This window comes from Sinohyriopsis cumingii, chromosome 6 (genome assembly GCF_028554795.1).
Source record: "Sinohyriopsis cumingii isolate HCF-2022 chromosome 6, ASM2855479v2, whole genome shotgun sequence".
NCBI lineage: Eukaryota > Metazoa > Mollusca > Bivalvia > Unionida > Unionidae > Sinohyriopsis > Sinohyriopsis cumingii.
The window spans coordinates 125,030,740-125,052,228 of NC_142966.1; the positions used below are offsets into that span (position 1 = coordinate 125,030,740).

General features: G+C 37.5%; 1 protein-coding gene across 1 annotated transcript in view; it reads right to left on the reverse strand.

Moving 5' to 3' along the window:
* Positions 1-9,625: 9,625 nt before the first annotated feature.
* LOC149797892 (heat shock 70 kDa protein 12A-like) overlaps positions 9,626-21,489 on the reverse strand; it is a 38,389-nt gene continuing 26,525 nt past the window's right edge. Inside the window, exons 3-6 of the mRNA XM_089962922.1 lie at positions 17,865-18,176; positions 13,671-13,889; positions 12,564-12,720; positions 9,626-12,251 (exon numbers count right to left, since the gene is read on the reverse strand). Coding sequence (XP_089819048.1) covers positions 11,182-12,251; positions 12,564-12,720; positions 13,671-13,889; positions 17,865-18,164 — 1,746 coding nt within the window. The 5' untranslated portion in view covers positions 18,165-18,176 and the 3' untranslated portion in view covers positions 9,626-11,181. The remainder of the gene's footprint in view (positions 12,252-12,563; positions 12,721-13,670; positions 13,890-17,864; positions 18,177-21,489) is intronic.

A 21,489-nucleotide genomic window follows, 5' to 3' on the forward strand; every position in this document is an offset into this window, starting at 1 on the left:
TCCAAATCTTGAACACCCAGCCGTCTATACTGGCTATTTCAACAGTCATTCCCCTGACTGGGGCTACTCACACTCCAATGAAGACAGGGAACACTTGGTAGAGTGGGCAATAAATAATTACCTCCTTCTGACCCACGACTCCAAGCAACGTGAAACCTTTCATTCTGCAAGATGGCAAAAGGACTACTCACCGTACCTCTGCTGGGTCAGCTTCATTGGTGACCATCCTCAGCCGGTAAGCCAAACTGTTCTAGACTACTTCCCACACAGTCAGCACATACCAATATTTATCCATATTCGACTTCAGCTGCCGGCTATACACAGATCTTCACAGTGGCGCTCGAACTTCCGCAAAGCAGATTGGACGAAGTACACTGACATTCTGGAACGTAGCATATTCACCATACCATCTCGCTGCATCCCAATCAAGGAATCCTACCACCGCCTCCAAAGAGCCATATTCAAAGCAGCCACTCAGTCTGTCCCTCGTTCTCGTCATCCGGTCTATACACCCTGTTTAGATGAAGAATGGCAGGCTCTTCTCAGGGAATATGAGGTACCTAGAGACCCAGACATAGCGGATCACCTGATCGATTCCTTGGACACTGCCAGGAGCACTCGCTGAGAGGAAAAGACAGGATCACTCAACTTTACGCGCTCCAACAGGAAGTATTGAATCTTGTTGATTCGAAGACTTGTCACCGCTCAGCAACCACCAGTTCAAGCTCACCCTGTTGTGAAGCCAAATGATGTAGTTAGTTACTTATATCAAGTGGCAAAAGCACCCCTGGAGAAACAGCACCGACGTCAAAAACCCTGATTTGTATCTTGCTTGTGCAGTTCCAAGAACTATGGAGAACTGACTTCTTGAGAATGATATTTTTCAGGAAATTATTCATTATTTTCGCTTTTATTGATCAATCGTTGCATGGGTCTTTCTTGCGTCTATTATTGATCAATAGAAATATATTGATCACATTGGTCCTATTTTACTACTAATTTTCTTTACTGTAATCTGAGTGATACAAGGCTATCACTCATTGTCGAAAAAGGACAATATTTTGAGATGAACTGTTTGTTTCAGAGGGAGATTAGAGAAACTGAATCTCTACATACACCATTTTGCTATATTATGAAAAGCAGGTTCGTACATTACAATGGAGACCGCCTGAGATACCCGCTGATGACGGTTGGTCAGTGAGCTATCAAATGGTTGCTCCAAAGTCATATCGACACGACATTCTTAGTCTAGCCCATTAATCTCCCTTACATGTTCATTTAGGAGCAAATAAAATGTATCATCTTGAATAATTTCTATTAGCCGACACTTGAAAGTGATGTTTCTAAGTATTGTAGTTCTTGTGATCATTTGAAACTTCCGACCTTCAATCTTGGCAATGTGACATTATTTGATACAGCCACCACAGTTGTTCAGGGGCAGATCCAGGTCAACTTTGAGCTGACGATGGTGTCTGCACGCAACCTCACTAATGAAACGACGTACTGGGCGAGTAGTGGCATCAGCTACAAGAATATCAACAACTCTCAGTCCGTGCAAGTTTGTCAGCTGATGTACATGGTAGGACTTAGACATTTCAACCCCATCCGTTTGTCTCGTCTTGTAGCAGGAACGCCCGCTGAATTATTTTTGTTTTGTGGGGAGGGAGGGGTAAGGGGCAAACAGGTAGAGGTCAGCTATTAAGTTCTACGGCGTTTGTTTTTTTTTTTTTGCCAAAATATGTTTATAGGTGAAATCCGGAGGGGGCAGGGGATGGGGAGTGATGGGCCCTATATTCCGGCGCCCATGGTGTGATGTATCTTCTAAAATGCAGGAAGATGCAAGAATTTCTTTAACTATTTCAAACAATATCTTTAAGAGATCTTTCCGTAGTGCTAACTGCAGAGGAAATGAAAGAAATACGTGTATTTATCAATTAGTTAACCATTTCTCTGCGAGATTTTACATGCTACGTAAAATGTTAAAAAGAAGAAAGGTATCATTGATATACACAGTATACTAACAAAATAAATCAATATCATAAGTTTAAGATACATTATTTACCCACCAGAAAAAGAGTTAATTAGAATGCCCATTACATTTTCCTATAAAGTGTGATCTGAGCCACAGAATTTAAGTCTTTCCAGTATTTTTATTTATAAAAAAAGAAGATTTTTAGATGGAAGATCAGCATACAAATGTAATCGCTTAATGACCCGGCCTTTTCAGTCACTTTCACGTGAATGTATCGCAATACTCGTTTTGTGTTTTCGGCCCCTTTTTGAATCAAAGTAGGCATAGTTTTCTATATTTTATTCTATGTTTCAGGGATTCATTCGCGTCCAGTCAATACTAATTATATCACTTCACATTACTGTATCATCAGATGTGGTGTCGATTACAACAACTACCAACACGAAAGTAATATAACATATGATATAATCTTGTCAGCTAGTCTGCCAAAGATTCGTTGTGTTTTGCGCCTCTGGAAGCTTTCAGGAACTGTAAAAGGGTATACGCTTTCCATGAAAACATTTTTAGCTGTCAAACTATGAGTGCAGACACGCTGTGACTTTCGTTAATTTCATTTGAAATTGATAACATTACCTACATTTGAAATTCATCACTGGTCTATGTTTCTCACATACATTACATGCGAAATCCACACAATATTTTCACAAGGAATTAGTGTCAAGTGTACGCCTTTCAACGAAATCAGATTTTTAAAATTATAGTTCTATGTTTATATTTCCTGCTGCATACAATATATAATATCTGATATCATCAAATATTCTACAGAGTTCAAGAACACTTCAAAAGCTTCATCCCCCATGTTTACATATTTGTGAGCTTAATCAAACTTATGCATAATTTCAATCGCAATAATGCTGAAAATATTTTCCAAAACATGATAGAATTTGAAAATAAGTCTAGCTTAAACTTCTTGTTTCATAAATACAGAATGTACGTGTATTTGCAATGTCATGAACGTCACCATCATAGTTCGTTTGATTCCTAAAGGACGCGTGATCAATAATTGAGGATGCGACTCTTATTGACCATCGGTCGTTGCTGTTTGGTATACAATAACAGTTTTACTTTATCTCAAAACCTGTATAATTTATGTTTTGCAAATAGTGTATATTGGATGCTTTGAACTGGAAACGTGCTGAAGACATGGAAAATGAGCTTATAAAACACCGCGACGAGTAAGGTGAACAAACTGCTCGATTTAATCGCATCGGCAAGCATACCTTGTATCAAGATTATCGATAGCTGTCAAATAATTACCCCACCCTTTACCGCGTTTCAAATGCATGATACAAAACTGTTACGTGTTTTTTTTTTCTTTTCTTCATTTCATTCAGTGAGAATAAACTTTGTCCGGTAAGTCGGAGTTTGATTGGGTTAGTACCCACATAAAACCACGTGCTACATTAAAGCTCGCAATATATTCAAAAATGCAAATTTTGACTATTTTTACCGAAAGGTAAAATACTACAGTACTATCAAACATCTCGTTAAAATGTGCGATCAGATAATGAACTTCGAATACGCATAATGCAGACTGGTTAGGGGAAGAACGGTGCATCCTTTCATCAACTACAGCTTCATCATTGAAATGCAACATAAAACCTATGTTAACTAATAATAAACGATCTGTGGAGAAAGTCAGTAATGAACACTAGCATCGACAGCTATAATTTCGTGCATGCAAACAAAATGTAAGTCTTTGTTAAGAATCAGTTGAACACATCTATTACTCGCATGTGTGGGTTACTTGGCAGCCTTTCGACAGAGGCCAGCTCGCCGTAGAAGATATCATTTGTCATGGGTCCATCGTACATTCGGGGTACATGTCCAAACCATCGTTGGTGACACTCTCTTGTCAGTGTGACCATGCTGGAAATGTCTGCACGCGAACCACTCTGTTGTAAACTTTATCCTTCCAACAGTTACCAAGGATGCGTATGAGGCAGCGTAGGTGAAATCTGTTGACTCTTTTTTCCTGGTGCAAGTATAGTGGCCATGAATCGCTGCCATAGAGGACCGTGATGATAACGCAGGCTTGGTACATTTGTATTATAGTGTGTTCAGTCAACTTGTCGGTCGTTGCTCAATATCCTCAGGTTTAGTCTATACATTGTTGAAGCGGCCTCTCCAATGCGGAAGTTGAGCTCTGCGTCAAGAGAGAGGTTATTGTACGCCCAAGGCATGTAAACTTGCTGACAACCTCACATTTGTAGCTGTTGATGTTGATGGAGGGTGGCTCTCAGAAAGTTTGAACCATCACTAATGTCTTTTTGACGGTGATAGTAAACCCGAAATATTGGCAGGCTTGCGAAAACCGGTCAAGAGGTTTTGGAGACGAGCTGTTGTGTGGCTTGTCACTGTCGCATCGCCTGCAAAGAATGTGTTCTTCATTGTTTGCTGAATAAGTCACATGTACTGTTTACCGTAAAACTAGTTAATCATCTGGTTGGCACTGTTCAGTTTGGACTCTCTGGTTAGATTTCTTATTACATTCGATCTGTCAAGGATCTCTTGTCATAAAGATAGCTAAAAAATGAAGATTTATTTCATATTGCACTAAACTGCTTATATCATTTATGTTCTTTTAAACCACGAAAATCCACGTATAACGCCAGGAAAACCTCTTGTTCTGTTACATAAGACTGACCTATACCAGTTTATAGCGATGCGGAAAAACATAATTCAGGACGTGGTAGCATTTGAAATGAAATCTCTCACTTAAACTTCTTGATCATAGATACAGAATGTACAGGTATTTGTAATGGCATGAATGTCAGTATCATAGTTCATTTGATTCCCAAAGGACAAGGACATGTGATCAATAAATTAGAATGCGATTCATATCGACCATCAGTGATTGTTAAGAATACAGAACTTAATTCGCCTTATTATATGTATAATTTATGTTTTGGAAATAGTACTGGCAAATAATATACCTATCTTTACCATATATTAAGTGCATGATAAAAAAAAACCTTGTTGGTTAATTTCATTAAAAGCTCAGCACATTTTAAGTTCTATCGTCCGCAAGCCGAGTGCCTCGTTGTGATTCTGAACTCGTCCGCAAGCCGAGTGACCCGATGTGATTCTGATCTAGCGCGAATACAAATCACATATCACAGTGTGCAACAATGAATCTCAGCTCTGAATGCAAACTTCGCTTTCGTAGTTAAACTTCATGTTTGTTGGAGTTTTTTGGGGGGTGGGTGCGTGTTTTGTTCCTTTTGGAGGCAGGTTAGACGGGGAGGGGGTGACAAAACCTCATTTTCATAATATGAACATCTATACAACAGCTAATCTAGAAGCATAGACCCATCGTGGACTGAGTCCACATAATTTCCAGAGGGTGTAACGGGTGGGGGGAGACAAGCATTTTTTTTTTCTAACCAGGATAATTTGTTTTCTTTTATCTCTGAAATTTGTTTCTCGACTAATATGGTGGACATAATCATTTCTTTTCATTGCAAACCCGGACAACAGTTTTTTTTCTCCATGCTATTGCTGCTAGACAATATTTTTTAATTTATTCACTGTCCCCAGACAAGTTAACAGTTGGTCCCCAATGCAATGCCATTGTCTATCCAACAGAATCAAATTTTGGTTCGCAAGAGGACACTGTCTATAACTTTTAGACAATGCTATTTTGGAACTTTGACAAATAACACTAAACGTATTCTATCTAATTTGTGTGTGTGCGTGTGTGTGTGTTTGCGATCATACGTGATTGATTCTTTGACAGTTTATTGACAAATTGTTGGTACGTTTCTAAGAACTACATTCACGTAGCGTATTAAATTGAACGACAATGTGATGTGGTTACAGTAGTTAAATATTCCGATTCATGCACAGTGATGCGGTCAAATAACGCTAACGGAAGTTGAAATTGGTACAAGTCTTTGATTATTTATATTTTTTTGCAGAATAAATAAAAGAAACGGCCAATATCTCCGCATACGAGGATTATTCAGTCTCATAGGGAATACTTTAGAATAGCACAGAAAGCCTTGAAATATATATCTATATATTCGTTATACACAGTTGTTAACAACAACACTAGCCCATATGGTTAAGAAAAAGTTCGCTATTTGATGAGTATAAGGTTTTTAAAATGGCCACTGAGAAAACCAAGCTGTTGTCAAATTCAACAGTCTTTCACTAATCACAATATTTTTTTTTTTTTTTTTTTTTTTTGTTGGTATTCTGAGAATGCTTTATCGATATGTTAATAAATATTCTGCAGTTCTGAAGCGGAGTTAATGCTGAACAGATATGACATCTTCTCACGTCTCCTCTTGACCGCTAGTTTTTCTCTGGTAAATATATTTCAACAAAGGCAATAGATAAAACGTGTGTGTTATTAAAATATTGGAAGGTTAAAATAAGCGCTGGAACCATTGATTCTTAAATGTCAGGAGTTTATTTTACCATGATTAGCACGATCCCTGACTATATATATATATATATATATATATATATATATATATATATATATATATATATATATATATATATATATATATATATATATATATATATATATATGGGAGGAAATATAGGTGAGTGGGTGGGTTGTGCACACACACACACACAGACACACACATAGTTGACAAGATTCAACGTGATCATTCTCTCCACAGCACATATCATGATATCTGTGTCTACCTTTTATTGTCGACAAGACATTCACACGTAGGTGAAGTAATACAAATTACCAAGAGAGGCAATGGTTAGAAGAAAAAAAAAAAAAAAACAACAGAAAACACAATTAATGATGACCGTGTCGCCAAGATCTCGTAGAATGTTTGATGTACAGTAAGGACTGAAATACAACACTGGTTGAAATACAAAATACAACACTGGCTTACTCGTTAGGCAAAAACTGTACTTTCACTCTATTGCCATGCGAGACTCCGTGTTTCTGACAGCAAGTTTAATCTACTTCCTTGTCCGCCTTTTATAGGTGCATGGGAATTTGAGCATAAAGGTTGTTATGAAGTGCTCGATTTGCTAAGTTGGATAAAGATACCTAACCACGGTATCTTTTTTCCCCCAGATAATCGTTATAAATAGACCTACATGTAAATTCTGGTTCATCGACGATGGTAACCAGTCACAAATGTTCGTCAGTGACAGTGGTGATAGTTGGGGGGGGGGGAGGGCTGGATTATTTCCAATAGAAAAATCCAACCTAATCGAGTTCGAAACAAAATATTCCTGCCCTGGATTGGAAGGAAACAAGATATCACTTTTATTACTCAAAATAAATAAATTATCTTGAGGTCAAACAAAAGTATTCTGGTTTAGAGTCATTTCCCAGGTCACCCCTAACCCCTGAAAATTAAATGGCCGGTCCCTTAATTGCGAATTTCAATACATACTCCACTCTAACTACAGAAGAAACGAAAAGTTTATCTATACGTACCAGATGATTTTCACCGTCTTACTTCATGTGTGTGTGTGTGTGTGCGTGTGTGTGTGAAACAAGTTTTAAGTCATATCTATGTCTTCAGCGTGCCAGTTTATAGTGATGTCTAACACTGTAGCAATTATGCTGCAAACATTTAGCATCATGTCCTACCCAATCACATTAGCCAGACACCAGTCCGACCCTCATGAGCCGCCATAGCGGACAATAGCTGGTCCAATCAGAACGTTGCCATTGAAATTTTAACGTAATATGTAAAGAATTCCAATTTCACGTGTTGTGTCAAAATGCTTGCCCTTAAAGTTCCATTTCCTAGCTCGAGATTTTAGATTATGTCTGTTGAAGTAAACAGTAGTGGTTGAAAGTTGTATTTATATGTCAAGGATTTAGATTGTGTCGTTTGAATTGTACGGCGGTGATTGAAATTTCAATGCCATACGTCGAGAATTCTTAATTTTCACACTGGTTCAAAGAGTTTATCTTGAAAGTTCCATTTCATATGTTGAGTATTTAGATTTCATCTGTTGAACTGCACAGCGCTGGCTGAAAATTCGAAGTCCAATGTCATGTTTTTAGACTGTATCTTCTGAATTACACGGCGGTTGTTAAAATTTTAATGTCATACGTCGAGAATTCCTAATTTTCATATTGGTTCAAAGAGTTTATGTTGAAAGCGCCATTTCTTATGTTGATTATTTAGATTTCATCTGTTGAATTACACAGCGCTGGTTAAAAGTTCGATGTCCAATGTCAAGTTTTTAGTTTGTATCTTTTGAATTACACGGCGGTTGTTGAACGTTTAATGTCATACTTCGAGAGTTTTAAGTTAACATGTTGAATCACATTGATTGTGCTGAAAGTTCCTATTCGTATGTTGAGTTTTTAGATTGTATCTGTTGAATTACACAACGGTGATAGGGCATTTAATTGTGATTGTCGAAATTGTTATTTTTATATGGTGAAATGATGTGTTGGTGTTAAAAATAACATTACACAATGTCCACTTTAACAATTCAAAATAATGTGGAATATTAAGATACATCATTCGTGTATTGTCTTATGAGGCGCCATTACATTTCATACATTTACAGTTTGAAAGTAACCATTCACAGGTCGAGAATTACTATGAATTTATTCGCTAGAGGTCGCTCTCGTGAACGGACCGCGTTATTTATTTATTTTTTTCGAAGGCTGCTTCTCGTTGCTGTGAAATTCAACAGATGAAATCTAAATACTCGCCATATGAAATGGAACTTTCGTCACAAACAGTTGCATACAACGTGTGAATTAGGGATTCTCGACATATGATATTGGGAATTTCAACCACCGCTTTGTAATTCAAAATATACACTGTAAAACGTCGACATTGGAAATAGAACTTTAAATCACCACCGTATAATTGAACATATAAAATCTAAAATGTCGATCTAGAAAATGGAACATTAAGGACATGCAGTTTGACCCAACACGTGATATTGGATTTCTCGACATACGACATCGAAATTTCAACTGCAACTTTCTCATTGGACCAGCTTTTGTCCGCTACGGCACCTCATAGACCAGTCCAAATACTAAATTCTTAATGCTGAACGCCAAGCGAGGCAGCTGCTAGTACCATTTTTATAAGTCTTTTGTATGACACGGCGACCTCAAGCATACGAGGCGGACGCTCTAACCACTTAGGCCATCGGAGCGATCCATAAGTATTATTATGAAACTGGTATAAATAAGTTACCAACATATTTCTATCAAAGTTGTTCTGTCCATTTGTTGTATCAGTGTCCTATTTCCTAATTGGATTAGTTGGGGTTAATAAGCCTGCCCTGCTTTAAACAACTTTTCTTGACATTTTACTTTTTATGTTGTCTATGAAACTGAACTCTTTCACATTCTGCTGTAAAGGGGCTCACAATTAACATGACTTCAAACAATTTCATAATTCTCGGCATGTTCGGTGTGGAATTCTTACTTGTGACAGACACCTCTGCTCTTGGGATCCTTGACTGTAATTTTATTCTTCAGCTTTGCCATAGGATCAATGTCCTGATTTTGTATTTCATCACAATTTAGAAGAGGAGCTATGAGACTTGGAGTAGCGTCAATTTCTGAAGTTTGCCAAAAACTTCACTTGCTGCTCGATCAACGTTGAAAAGAAAAATGAAGTCAGCTAGCTATAGGTCTTTTTTATTTAAATCAATTAAAACAACAGCCTAAATTTTCATTATTAGTTCATATTATGGAACAGCGGATGCATTACAACTAAAGATTACAACCGCACCATGGATCAACAGAATCAGCAACTATCGGCTCTTTCAACAAAATTGAATTGAAATGCAATGTAATTAGCTCTGTTCCTTCAGGGCAAAAGTAATTGGATGCCTTTTAAGTTACTAATCCCCTTGTGCGGAGTATATATCAATCTGTGGCGTAGCAAGAAATTCTGTCCCTCCCCCACTTAATTCCCGGGCCCATACCCAATTTTAAAAAAGTTGGTTGATGGGAAGCTGAATTCCTCACTAGGCCTGGGTCTCCCCGCAGGTGCAAGGATTACACATTAACATAGGTACTATTAGGATATTTTTAGCCATCCAGGTATTACACTGTACATGTGAGCAAGGGACAGCTCATTATCATCCATGAATGACCAATCAGTGCTAATTATAGGTAACAAATTAAATATGGCAATCATAGATGGTGCTGTTCTCAATTTATTAGTCACATGCTTCACTTTGCACACATTGTATATAGTTTTCAATACAAGTAAGCAACCTATCTTTATATGGGTAGGGACCCATAAATACATCCTCAGCAAGGGACTGGATATTATTAATTTACTGGTAATATTCAAGAACTTCAGAATAAGAAAAAGGCTACATTCCACTGGAGTGCTCGTGATCTTTTCAGAAAATAAAGTAAATTTAGTTTTTTGCTTTAGGACATATCCAGCTGGCAATTCGTTTAGAATATGGGAGGGTCCCAATCTAGATATTGACGGTTTATGGATGTCAGGCTATCTGAATTTTGAGCACTGAAGGCAAGAGATCATATCAGCTCTGAGTTGAACCCCATGAATGTGTGTGCATCTTCACAAAGCACAACCAACAGGTATGTATATATGGCATCTACATTCTATCTAGATATCATTGTGCATTCATTAATACTTAATGATATATCATGCTGAGTACATTGAAAGTTTCCTCCAAAAGATCATCCTGAAATTATCCTGTTTCAGTCTTTTATTGGAAATTATAGAAACTCTTCTGAGTGGAAGCTCTTGAGTTCTTGATCACATGAACTACGTGAATCATGTAAGGCTGGATGACTTTGGATGTGGGAATGTGGAAATGGTGGGACAGGGAGCAGCATGAATAACTGAGGAAACCACATGGACAATGATACTTTGCTTAAGGTTTCTACTTTCATTTACCGTAATTGTTCTTGGAAAATATATGTGATACTTTGCAAACTAGATTTGAAATAAAAAAATATCAATATCCAATGCATTTTTGTACATATTTTCTGTACTTTGTATACAGATATAAAAATATCCAAACTCTTAAAGAGAACGGTCTTATTTGTCAAGAAGATTAATTCATTCAGAAAGGGCTGGTTTCAGTCATTGTTCCAATGAATTGTATTTGTGTTTATTTTGGGTGCTTCTTATTAACAGTGAAAGATCAAGACGTATATATCTATCTTCATATAGTAGGTGTAGACCAGTATTTTACTTAAGGAAGTCAAAGGATGATTTAAATTCTCTTTGATTGGTTTCATCATAGACTGTGACTCGAAATTCTGTTCTGCCAAACTCCATTACGACTCTTCCATGCATCTCGGGAGGCCAGCCTCCTTGTGGAGGATAAATGTATATTGTCCCAAGTTTCTCACACTTCATCTCATCAACGTACATGGGGTCTGGACTGGGTGAGGTATAAATATGGCATTCCTCTGTGAGTTTCTTACGTTCATTGCTGTGAAATGTATCGATAAAGCTATGTTCCCTTTTGTCTCCGACCTCCAACTTTTCACCTACCGTGACAAATTTCAGGAAGCAGGTACTGCAAAGGACATCACCATCTATGACAGTTCTTTTACTCTCTGGATGAACGCCTGGAATGTAAGGTTTGTGAAAGCTAATGCCATATGTCTTCTGGCACACTCGAGTTCTGATCACCTCTGGCTGAAAACCAAACATCACAGATCCCTTCAAAACGGCAAGTCCGGCATCCAATGGCACGACGAACTTCTTTGAGGGGAACGCTGCCTTCAGCCTCTCTTGGACAAACTTGGAATCTGAAAATCCTCCAACCATGAGGACCAAAGGTGGATCTTCTGATGTTGGGTCTGCAAAGATCTCTTTCAGATGAGAAATGATGCTGTCTACAGCAGAGCTGAAGAAGGATTTGAAGAAATCAGCCTTGACGAATAATTTATCTCCTTTGTTTTCTGTCTTGTCTTTATATCCTGCTTTATCCAGTGCTTTCTGCATAGTGGTATTTGAGTTCCTTTTTAAGATTTCTGTAAGGGAGACTGGTATTCTGATGATGACGTTTTTGGAGGTGCCTGTCGAAATTGTTTTCTTCTTAGTCTCAAATTCACGGAACATGTCGAGGTAATCATACATTTGTTTATGCATGAATTCTGTCCACACATCTTGTCCAACGATGGATACAATAAATTGTCGAAATTCTTCATCGACTCTGGTACCTCCCCAAGCTCCTCCACTTGCACTTCGAAGCTCATGAATATCACCAATGGGTCCTATCTTGTGTACTGTGATGTCAGCCGTTCCCCCTATGTAGATGGAAATGTGGCATGTCACAAAGGTAATTCAAAGGAATGTTAACAACTCATGGGTTAGTAACTTAATTTTGCTTTCTATCTTTTTCTATGAGGATATTTTATTTACTTTGGAACTTTTATTAAAAATGTAAAGTATCTCTTTACTGCAGAATACATGCGATCATCCCCTTTAAATATTTCCGTTTGTTTGACATTGCAAGTTTAAGATGTGCAGCCTAACTTTTTATCAAATAGTGCAAAACTATGGTTTAAACATTACTGAATGACGACTAAACGAAAGGCAATACATAAGTAAAATCTGACCTCCAAGGTCCAGAACAACATATCGCTTCCCTGGTTCGATGAATGTGGAAACGCTTGTGACCTGGTCAACAAATTTGTTCGACGGGATTTTTTGACAGAAAATGGAAGCCGCTTCTGGTTCGAGAGCTAGTGTTAGCTGTTTTCCTGGAATACCAGCCTGCAAATACAGTTAAATGATAAACAAGAGAACTGTATTATTTTTCAGGTTTGATTTATATTAATTACTCCAATATATTCATGGATTCATTACACACATAATGCTTCGACATATTATACAATTTCACAAAACAACTGCAAACATGTTCATGGAGTAAGGATAACCCACCACAGTGCTTAAAATTACCTAAAAGCACCACTTAACCAAGATGGAAAGGACGTAAATGGACAGACGGACAAACGTAAGAATATGTACTACTGACACTGTCATAGCGAGGCATACAAATTTTGTATTCAGGGCCGTTAATGTTGAAATTGTACATACTGTTGCCATAATCTGCCTGTCCATCCATCGAGTAACACCTTGGTTAAGGTTTGCGTTTATGCAGTGTTCTTAGATACTGTATGCCCCATAGTCAGAAAACGTTTTGTGCAAATTGGTCTGTGTGACCTAAATTGTATGCCTTAATTACTTCTGAAGTTTTGCGGTTAGGTCAGATTCTCAAGTAGTGTTGATCACGGAGGCAAGCAATTGTGTGTGTAAATTCGTCTAGGTGAGCGATACTTTTGCATTTTGGTCAGTTTCTGAGTCAGTGCTAGCAAGAGTCACAGAATATATCATCATACCACGAAAGGAAGTCACCTTGTTCTACATTTTGTGATTTCATAACTTTAGTTATGCATGCATTGATGTAATTTTCTCGTGCACGTTTTGCATTAAGGTCACATAGAAAGGGTTGGTGCGGGATGCCTATTCCATCAACACATTTCTAGCTCACAAAATTTGCGTGTGTGTAGAAATATTAGTATGGCTAAGGCACATTGTCGTCTATAAATATTGCACAGAAAATTACATATGAAGACTCAAGACACTATCGGAGTGGTATAGTTGATAAATATGTTGCACTAAAATGCTAATAACGTATATCTGGAAACTTTCACAATACGTACATCAGTTGCAGCCTCCCTCATAAACTGTTTTGCTGAGTCTGTCCAGATTGCTGGCAGTGTGATTACCCATGCCATCTCATCTGCTCTGATATCCAGTCCTCTCGTCTTCATCGCGTCCTCCATGTGTTCTTTCAGGTACTTGATTGAAAACGTAAATATCTTCTTGGCCTCGTAGACTTTTCCATTCTGAGTTTCTATCTTTGCCTCTCTTTTGAGGTCCTGAATAAGAAATGGGCTAAGCATGCGTGGTAAATGTTGCAATTCGCGCGCGCGTGTGTGTGTGTGATTTGGATTTTTAACGTAGCTTTAACAATTTTTCAGTCATATCGCTACGACGTCTGCAGAGTGGCAGTTTATAGTGATGCCTAGTACTGGGGCATCATGTCGCAGACATGTAACATGATGTCCCACCCAGTTACATTATCCTGACACCAGGCTGACCAGTCCTAACACTAACCTCTTAATGCTGAGCGCCACGCGAGGCAGCTACTAGTATCATTTTTTTAAGTCTTTGGTATGACTCGGCTGGGAATCGAACCCACGACCTCGCGCGTCCGAGGCGGACGCTCTAACCACTCGGCCACCAGCTGCAATTCGGTGTATTTTTGAAAATGTAAGGCATGAAGAAAAAGCAATGGTACCAAGCCAACCAATCGAAAGTCAAGTAATTTTGTAATGGCTGAATCGAAATATACTCAAAAGCATAGAGGATTTGTGCAGATCCAGTAAACATCGAAAACCGTAAAGCATGACCTTGAATTAAATAATGGGTTACGCTGAATTGTTGAATTTCGTCCAAAAATTAAAAAATACCGACAGTCATGGAGGTAAAGAAGAAATGCTGTGGAACATTGTCTTTCTTGGGGTTCGAACCAGTGCCGAGGCGGGCGCTCTAACCACTTATGTCACCGGAGCGGTCTATTTTTGTTATCTACTGCCCAGTTGTTAATAAATAGAAAACATATGTGAATAATGAATTCATTGAATGAATCGTATTATCTGGAAAAATGGGAGCTCTAAAGAAGATGATTATATTTGCTTTCTGTTTAGAGCTCCTATTGTTTTAAAATTATTCGTTCATGTATTTCGTTATTTATCACCTATAATTATTACTTTTTTGTAATTCTTGTTGGCATTAGTACCGTTGTTGCGGTTACTACTGTCATTACATAAACAATTAAGTAATCCGGGATATAATCTACAGTTATACCATTTTACGTTTAAAAAGAGATGGCACTATTGCTCCTCCTTTGACAAGTCAGAGTCAACCTGAATGCCACTAAACCTATTAGGCATGGCATCCAAAATGTTCCAACAAAACTTACATTAAATAGCCCTGCTAACTTTCGCAAATTCTGAGCCATTTTATTGTTCGTCTTGTTTGTCTGTTACTTTTCTATAATACCTTCAACAAGAGAACAGAAGTAAGCACTTGAACTACAGTGTTAGAACTAGGTTTAGGTTTACACTGTCCAATGTATTACACACACACACACACACACACACACACACACACACACTTATATTAAGTAATTGCTCATTAAATTATATTGAAAGTCATTATCTATTAAAATACAATGAGATTAATTTCATTTATTTCTCTATTACAACTATATACTATTTTAATATAGATTGCGCCCTTTATGAGCAACCGCAAAACTCCATTGCGCTGTACATTTGTCTTGTATCTAAAAGTCAGCAAAAATTACACTCGGTAAGTTGTGTATGTCGTTGAACTAATGAATTCCAAAAATTCCCTCTGAATGAGTAAGTAGCTGATGCGGCAAAAAAATCTCTGTCTAATGACGTACACCGGCACGGGTGATTCAGTAGGCAAGAGATGGGAGCCTAGTTCTGATTTGAAATGAGTGAAGACTAGCCTCGACGAATGTCCATATTTAGCCGTGAGATTTCGTTCAAGACTGCGTATAAATTAAGAACAAGCTTGCGAAGAATTAATTCGCTCGTTCAGAATCAGAAAGGGTCTGTCTCTCATTCCAGGTAAGACTCGTCTGTGTTCGTAAACTTCTTTAAAGAATATGCACTTTTTAATATTTGAGATTTTAATGATAAAGTTCATATTTTTAAACATTTTTCTGAGTTCCTTCTATTTTATATTATAATGTAATGGAAATTTTAATTGTTTTAAAGAATTTATATTTATTTTGTATTTATGGTAATTAGTACTGGAAAAGACGAATTCGCTACAAACTTCATTTTTAGATTTAATATAGAAATAAAATATTCTTTAAGTAATAACGAATAATGTTTTAGTAACCTATTCCAAATTAGTATTCTATTTTAAATTTAGTAAAATACATTTCTTCAAAATGATTGTTGTATTAATCGCAACTATTGAATTTTATACTCTTTGGCTATCATGAAGTTAATCGAGATTTAACTATCTGTATTATATTCTAAAATGCAGAAATTATACAAATGTATGAAGTAGGTACGCTCGAAAGGAAAAGTGTAATCTTGTATGTATTTCGTGTATTTTAAATATAAAAGCTTTATAGATGTATCTATAGGATGTAGTGCTCTCTCTCTCTCTCTCTCTCTCTATATATATATATATATATATATATATATATATATATATATATATATATATATATATATATATATATATATATATATATATATATGTAGAGAGAGAGAGAGAGAGAGCCGTATCTATATGTAGCCGTATCTACACCGTCATGAGCCGTATCTACACCGTCATGAGTGATACCTCTTTTAAGAGAGCCTGAACTCTTTCTTCTCTATTTCTCTCACCATGGGCAAAGATATTTCTTAACTTATGAGTAATTCCTTCTCATAGCCAGAAATGAGAACAAGGTTATGATGCACAAAAAAGATCTTATCATAATATATATATATATATATATATATATATATATATATATATATATATATATATATATATATATATATATATATATATATATATATATATAACTTTGAGCCATTTGTAACCCAACACCTTATAAGCAACATTTGTGTTCAGTATGTGCCAGTTGTTTTGCAGTGGTACATTTCATAGAAATTGCAATACTTACTTAATATATACAGTATTTTCTCGCTAAAAAAACAAAACAAAAACGGGCAGTTCAGCAGACTGCGCCCTCCTTACCGTGCATCCTGTTGCCATTACAGCACACCCTTCTGCGCCCAAAAGTGCAGCCTGTTGCTTTAATAATAAAAATGCCCCTTTTGCAAGTTCAAAGACAAAACAATGGCTTATTTTCTCTACACAAATCAAAATTTAGTCGATAGTAATTGCTCTGGGTCAACACCATGCACGGGATTTTTTAAAACGAATGGAATTCGTGCATTTCTGTTTGTGTTATCTGTAAGTTTTATGTGGCATTTGAATTACTGCTCAAACACTAGTCACTTTTGCCACTCCACGTGCCCTCCTAGCAAAAGTGCACATTACCTTATTTTATGAGGGACAATACTGCATACACTTCATTGTTGGGGTGGGAGGTTTGGTATTTTCTCTCCAGTGTTTTTTTTATATTTTTTTCAATTTCAAGGTAATTGATTTTTTTTAAGTAATGCAATGGATATAATATTTTCTTATTTAATAAATCTGAGCAAGAAATACTTTTCAAGGTCTTTGAGGGTGGGAAATTATAAAAGAAACGTCCTAGGTTCACCCCCACATACCAGCCCACAAAAAGTTAATGGTGAGTACCTTACGTAGTTCCTGTCCATACTGTTCTTGAATACAGTACGGTTTCGTCACAGCTTTGTGGCAAATCCTAACTAACTTGGACAACTGTATTCTGTATCAAGATTGTAAATAATAAACGAAGGATTCCATTAGGATAATGACTTCTGGGTCCCATATCTTAAGGACTGTCCATTTAATTTTCTCACGAGTAAGGGCTGGAATGTTTGACGAACAAATAAAAATCCATCCCTAAAATAACTATTATAAATATTCCTGATTTGCCGAAGAAAAAATTGTTATATCCAATATGTCAGTAGCAAACAATGCAATATCTTGACATAAAATAAACAAGCATATTTTGGTTTGAAAAAATGCCAGGTTCTACCCCCGCCCTTTAAATGGTTAGTTCCTTGATTGTATCTGTATCTTCGCTAGCCAAGGATTCCGATATGTATGTTGGGTTAACATAATGGAACTTTGTTGTATCTGATGGTTCATAAAATTATACATACCGTCTGCTTGTGTAACATCATCTTAAATCTGTTGAAATAGTACCAGTCGTGGTGTTCATCGTTTTCTGCCAATTCAGTATACTTGTTTTCGGCTTCGTAACCAAAAGAATGGAACGCTTGGTTAGGGTTCAGCAGAACGGCTGTTGGTGCCTTTTCTGACAGTGCTTTGCCCCCTTTCCACGAATTCATTGACACATTTTGAGGATCACGTTCATAGTCGGCTTTAAACGAAAAGGCATAGCCCGAGTAGGTTGTCCCCAAGTCAATGGAACACACTACAAGAATCTTACTAGCTGCCATCTTGGTATGACCCTGTAGAAAAGATATGTTAGAGCAACATTGCTAAACTCTCATCCCCCCCCCATATCGCCTTCCCCTTGATATTTTGTGTGAACAAGTGAATAAATGTCTGTTCGGCACTCCGCACAGGGACCATTTGGGGAGATTGGTCACCATTGCCCATCCCCAGGTCCCCGAGCACGAAACTGAAACGTTTGCAAGAGTTTTCTTTAAGTCAGATGGTTAAAAGTATGTCCTGTACACGTTTAAATGCCGGAGATTCCGGGGTCTTATTCCCTTGGGCTTTCATCGGAGGTTCCATCCCACAAACAAAACGCCTACTTATTTACGTTCCCCCGAACGATATTTCTGGATACGCTCCTGCAGCAAGTTATACATTTTGTAGGAAATGTTGGAGTTTTCTTAGGTCCGTATTTATGTCGTAATGAGCGGCACAAAGTAAACTTTATATTTAATGGAAGGTACCTTGTCTGTCTATTTGGATTCATGACGAAAACAACATTTGGTGAGTTAAAACATTGCACTTAATGCCTGGTCATAGAACTACTAATTTCGGATGAGTTAAAATCTATATAAATACCGAATTTGTAACCGCCTTAGCAGCGATTTTAAATACTAAACAATGCCCATTTACACACAACTAACAGCATAGGTAAACACATATCTGACAGCAATGTAATACGGGTTCTATACAAATGAAAATATTTATCTGAACATAGCATAAACTCGCCTAGATAAATGATAGTAAGACTGATATATACGATTCCTCGGCACTACGCAGAAATTCAGAGATGCACGTAAGTAGTTACAGGGGCGACATTGAACCCAAAGTAAAATGTGTTGAAAAAAAGCTTCACTGTATTACTACTATTCAGTGAGCTTGCCAGACATTATGATATTTAGGAAGTAAAAGTATCTTTAACAAAGCAAAGAATAGCAAATATTTTGGTCCAATAGTTTGTGGGAAAGGAAAGTTTGGATAAAAGTGTTTTTGGTTTGGTTAGATGTTGTTGTTGTTCTAGGGTTTAACGCCATTTTTCAGTACAAGATAGGCTATACATGGCGGCCAGTATAACTGGCGGAGGAAGAACCCTGGAAAGCCCAGGGAAGAACCACCGACCCACGAGAAGCTACTGGTAGGCTTTCCCACGTACCCACGCTAGCCGAGCCTGGTTTGGTTAGTAAGTCTGTCTCTGATTTTGATAGGAATTACAGTTGGAAAACACCAGATGGGACTGGAATTATCAAGCAATCAGCTTTAGAAACAAATTATGGAATTGCAAATGCAAAGAGAGAGAAAAGATAGAGATAAAATTCAGAGAGAGGAAAAAGAGAGGGAAAGGAAGATTCAGTGAGAGAGATACAGTTCAAATTAATAGAATTAGAACTGGCAGTCGGAACACACACACACACACACACACACACACACACACACACACACCTTTATGCACAAGTTCAGGTTTAGACGTTACTACAAATGTTAGTTTGGTACCCCTATTAAAAAAGTAGTAGATCAAAATTTTCCTCATTTGGAGAAAATTGCTGCTAATTTAGAATGGCCAAGAGAGAACTGAATTTTATTATTACAAAGTGTTTATATTGGCAAAGCACGTGAAGTCAACAATTCACTGTCGGCACAAAAAAGTGTTGATCATGACGTGGTTAAGGTATGTGTCTTGAAGGGTATGAGTTGGTACGTGAGGTATATCAACAAAGGTTTCGGAATTGCAGAATAGAAACTTTACAAACCCCATGTCAAATATGCAAAAGAAATACATAAAGAACAATTATTTGATAGGTGGTGATCAGCCAGGAATGTTGATAAAGATTATTTCTGATTGCTACAGAGTGAAAATAAGCAGCAGGATAAAGACAGAGTTATTCCGAATGTTCTTATTTCTAAGAGGTCAATCCGGTCATGTATTGAAAGCAATAAGTTAATTGGGCAAAACCAACCTCACTCTGATTTTAATATGAAGAATTATGAACTATTCATGTCGAAAGATTCTAGCTCACTTATTGGTGGTGTACCAAGTCTATCACTATTAAAATATTAAATGTACTTTGTCTTTGTCTGAAAATTTATCTTCTAGTGAGAGTGGGTTTTTTTCAGGGAGTAGAGTGTGGCCTTGTTACTGTTCCTGTCCATTGTATCAATTTGTCATCAGACTTATTCTCAGGACCCGTGACTGCTGGAACATTAATTTCTTTACCCATCAAGGGTGTTCGTTTATTACCAGGCAATGATCTAACTGGAGATAAGCTTTGTTTGGATCAGAAGTTGATCCTATTGAAACTGAAATCCATGATTTATACTGTTACCAGATTTATGGTAGCAAGAGCTTTTGAGAACGATGTTGATCAGGAAATTATCACACATCGTTTGAACTAGTCCAAACCACACTTACACTGGAGCAAAGGTCAGTCCATTTGTTCTGCCTATACCGCCCTCCTCCTAGTAGGAAAAACAAGTTGACTGAATCTCTCTTTTTGGAGCAGTTTCCGAATCTCCTGGAGTATGGAAATTCGATAGGTGGCAACCTGATTATTCTTGGAGATTTCAACTTTCACTTTGACTATCCCGGAAACCCAAACACGTCAAAACTCCTAGATTCCATCAATGTTTTCAACCTCAAACAGTCAGTTAACCAACCCACACATAAACATGGTCACATTTTAGACTGCATTCTTCATAGACCTGATGATAACATTCTACGGTCCTCCCTGGTATCCCATGACCTTGCATCAGATCACCTCTGCATTATATGCCATCTTGACGTATCAGTCCCTAACCCTCCACCTTTATATGCTACTAAGAGAAACCTCCGTATGATAAATAGAACCAAACTAATGCATGACATCCAAGCAAACCTATCAACTTGCTTACCTCCTACAGCAGAACAACTCGATAACTCCTTGCGTTCATTGCTCGACAAACATGCCCCTGCTACCAAGTGCAGAGTATCAATTCAAAAGTGTTCTCCATGGTATAGCAGAGTTAGGGTCCAGCTTTGCACTGCTAAAAGAGACCGCCGTAAAGCTGAGAGGCTTTGGCTTTCCACCAGGCTCACTATTCATAAACAAATCTATGAAGCCTGCTAAGAAGAAGAAGTTCCAGCTGAAAGAGCTCTTCGAGATTACTAACAAGCTAATGTCAATGAACAAATGTACACCACTTCCAAATACCTTCTCTCCAGCTGACCTTCCGGACATGTTTGCAAATTTCTTCCGTGACAAAGTACAAACCATTAGAGATAAGCTTGACACCACAATTTCAACTGACTCGTCGTCACCATACAGTTCGGATATAGAATTTGAGCGGCAA